Source organism: Apaloderma vittatum, unplaced genomic scaffold, assembly GCF_000703405.1.
Source record: "Apaloderma vittatum isolate BGI_N311 unplaced genomic scaffold, ASM70340v1 scaffold32670, whole genome shotgun sequence".
Taxonomy (NCBI): domain Eukaryota; kingdom Metazoa; phylum Chordata; class Aves; order Trogoniformes; family Trogonidae; genus Apaloderma; species Apaloderma vittatum.
This window is the reverse complement of record NW_009696791.1, coordinates 4,730-6,071: the sequence shown is the minus strand read 5'-3', so window position 1 is coordinate 6,071 and position 1,342 is coordinate 4,730. Positions and strand designations below refer to the sequence as shown.

At 47.3% G+C, this 1,342-nt stretch overlaps 1 protein-coding gene across 1 annotated transcript in view; it reads left to right on the top strand.

The window, feature by feature from the left end:
- Nucleotides 1-991: 991 nt before the first annotated feature.
- Nucleotides 992-1,342, top strand: part of KIAA2022 (KIAA2022 ortholog) — a gene marked incomplete at its 3' end in the record, with an annotated part of 5,074 nt that continues 4,723 nt past the window's right edge. Inside the window, 1 exon segment of the mRNA XM_009876296.1 lies at nucleotides 992-1,067. Within this exon segment, the coding sequence (XP_009874598.1) occupies nucleotides 992-1,067 (76 nt within the window).

Here is a 1,342-nt window from a genome sequence, read left to right as displayed (position 1 = left end):
TGGCTTGATTTTGCAGTCAAAAGAGGTGAAATTGTGTCCGTCAGGAGCGTTGATGAGTCCTGTGCCTCCTGAGGCCGAGGACTCAGCCGCATCTCTCCATTGCATGGTCCTCCCTCTCCTTAGGCACTCAACCTTTTTTTTTGGTTATGTGTAGTTTTGGTTTGGTTTTTTTTTAGTAGAACGGTTTGGGCTGGAAAAGGTCATCTCGTCCCAACCCCTGTGCCGTGGGCAGGGACACCTCGCATCAGACCAGGGTGCTCAAAGCTCCGTCCAACCTGGCCTTGAAGGCTTCCAGGAAGGGATCAGGTCTTCAGTGGAGGAAGGGAGAAAATCTCGGCTTGATTCTGATCTCGGGTTGGTTGCCTCGGAGAAGTACCATCAAGTCTGGTCAGCCTCGACTGGCGGTCGTCCAGCTAAGATGAAACTTCACCCGGCGGGGATGGTGTGGGCAGTGGTAGGCATCAAGCTTCCAAGAAAGGAGGCTTCATGATGAAATGTTTTGAGTGAAGAGTGAGACTAGCGATACTTTTTACCCCAAAACTGCTTTTTGGGGCAGTTTTTTGTACCTGCCAGCACTTGGAAAACTAGAGGAATAGCTGGGAGATCGGGCAAGCCATTGGGGTGAGACCTCTCCTCTTTATATCTCCATTCAGCCATCTTTGCAAAGCAGTTTTGGGCGATGCGAAGAGTGTCCCACCCTCTGGAGAAGGTCTTTGGGGAAGGAAATGGGGATGCGCGGCATCGAACTTGGCTTTCGGAGTGGAAACGTGAAAATACGATAGCCTAAATCAACAGTATTTGTCCTCTTCAGCAGCACAATTGTGCGGTTTCTGGTGGTGTGTTGGGTTTTTTTCTTTAATCATTGTTATTTTTTATTCACGGTTCCTTGAGCTGGTTCTGGGATTTTGTACTGACTGTGGTTGTGTTTCTGGAAATGTGCAGGTTGGCCAGATGCAGTGGGGCATGGAGTGAACAGAAAGAGGTTAAATTGATGGATGACCAACAAGAGCAGGATTGTGCCTCAGAAGACCAAGAAACTATCCTGATTAATGGGGTGAAAGAAAATGGTAAGGAACTTAATTACAGTACATGAGGGAGCAGCGACAGCTCGCAAGCCAACTTATTTTCCTAATTCCGTTCATGTATTTAATTTTAGCAGTTTGTAGGTATCTCTGCAATGTGGAGCAGTAGGGTACATGGGTATTTTCTGCACAGGTGTCACTCCAGCTACGAATCTACACCTTTTTGGGTCTTAACAAGTACTACTTTTGCCCACGCATACGCATGGTTGGAAATGTTGATGTGCACACAGTTTTGAATTACGGATCTCAGGTTGGATTCT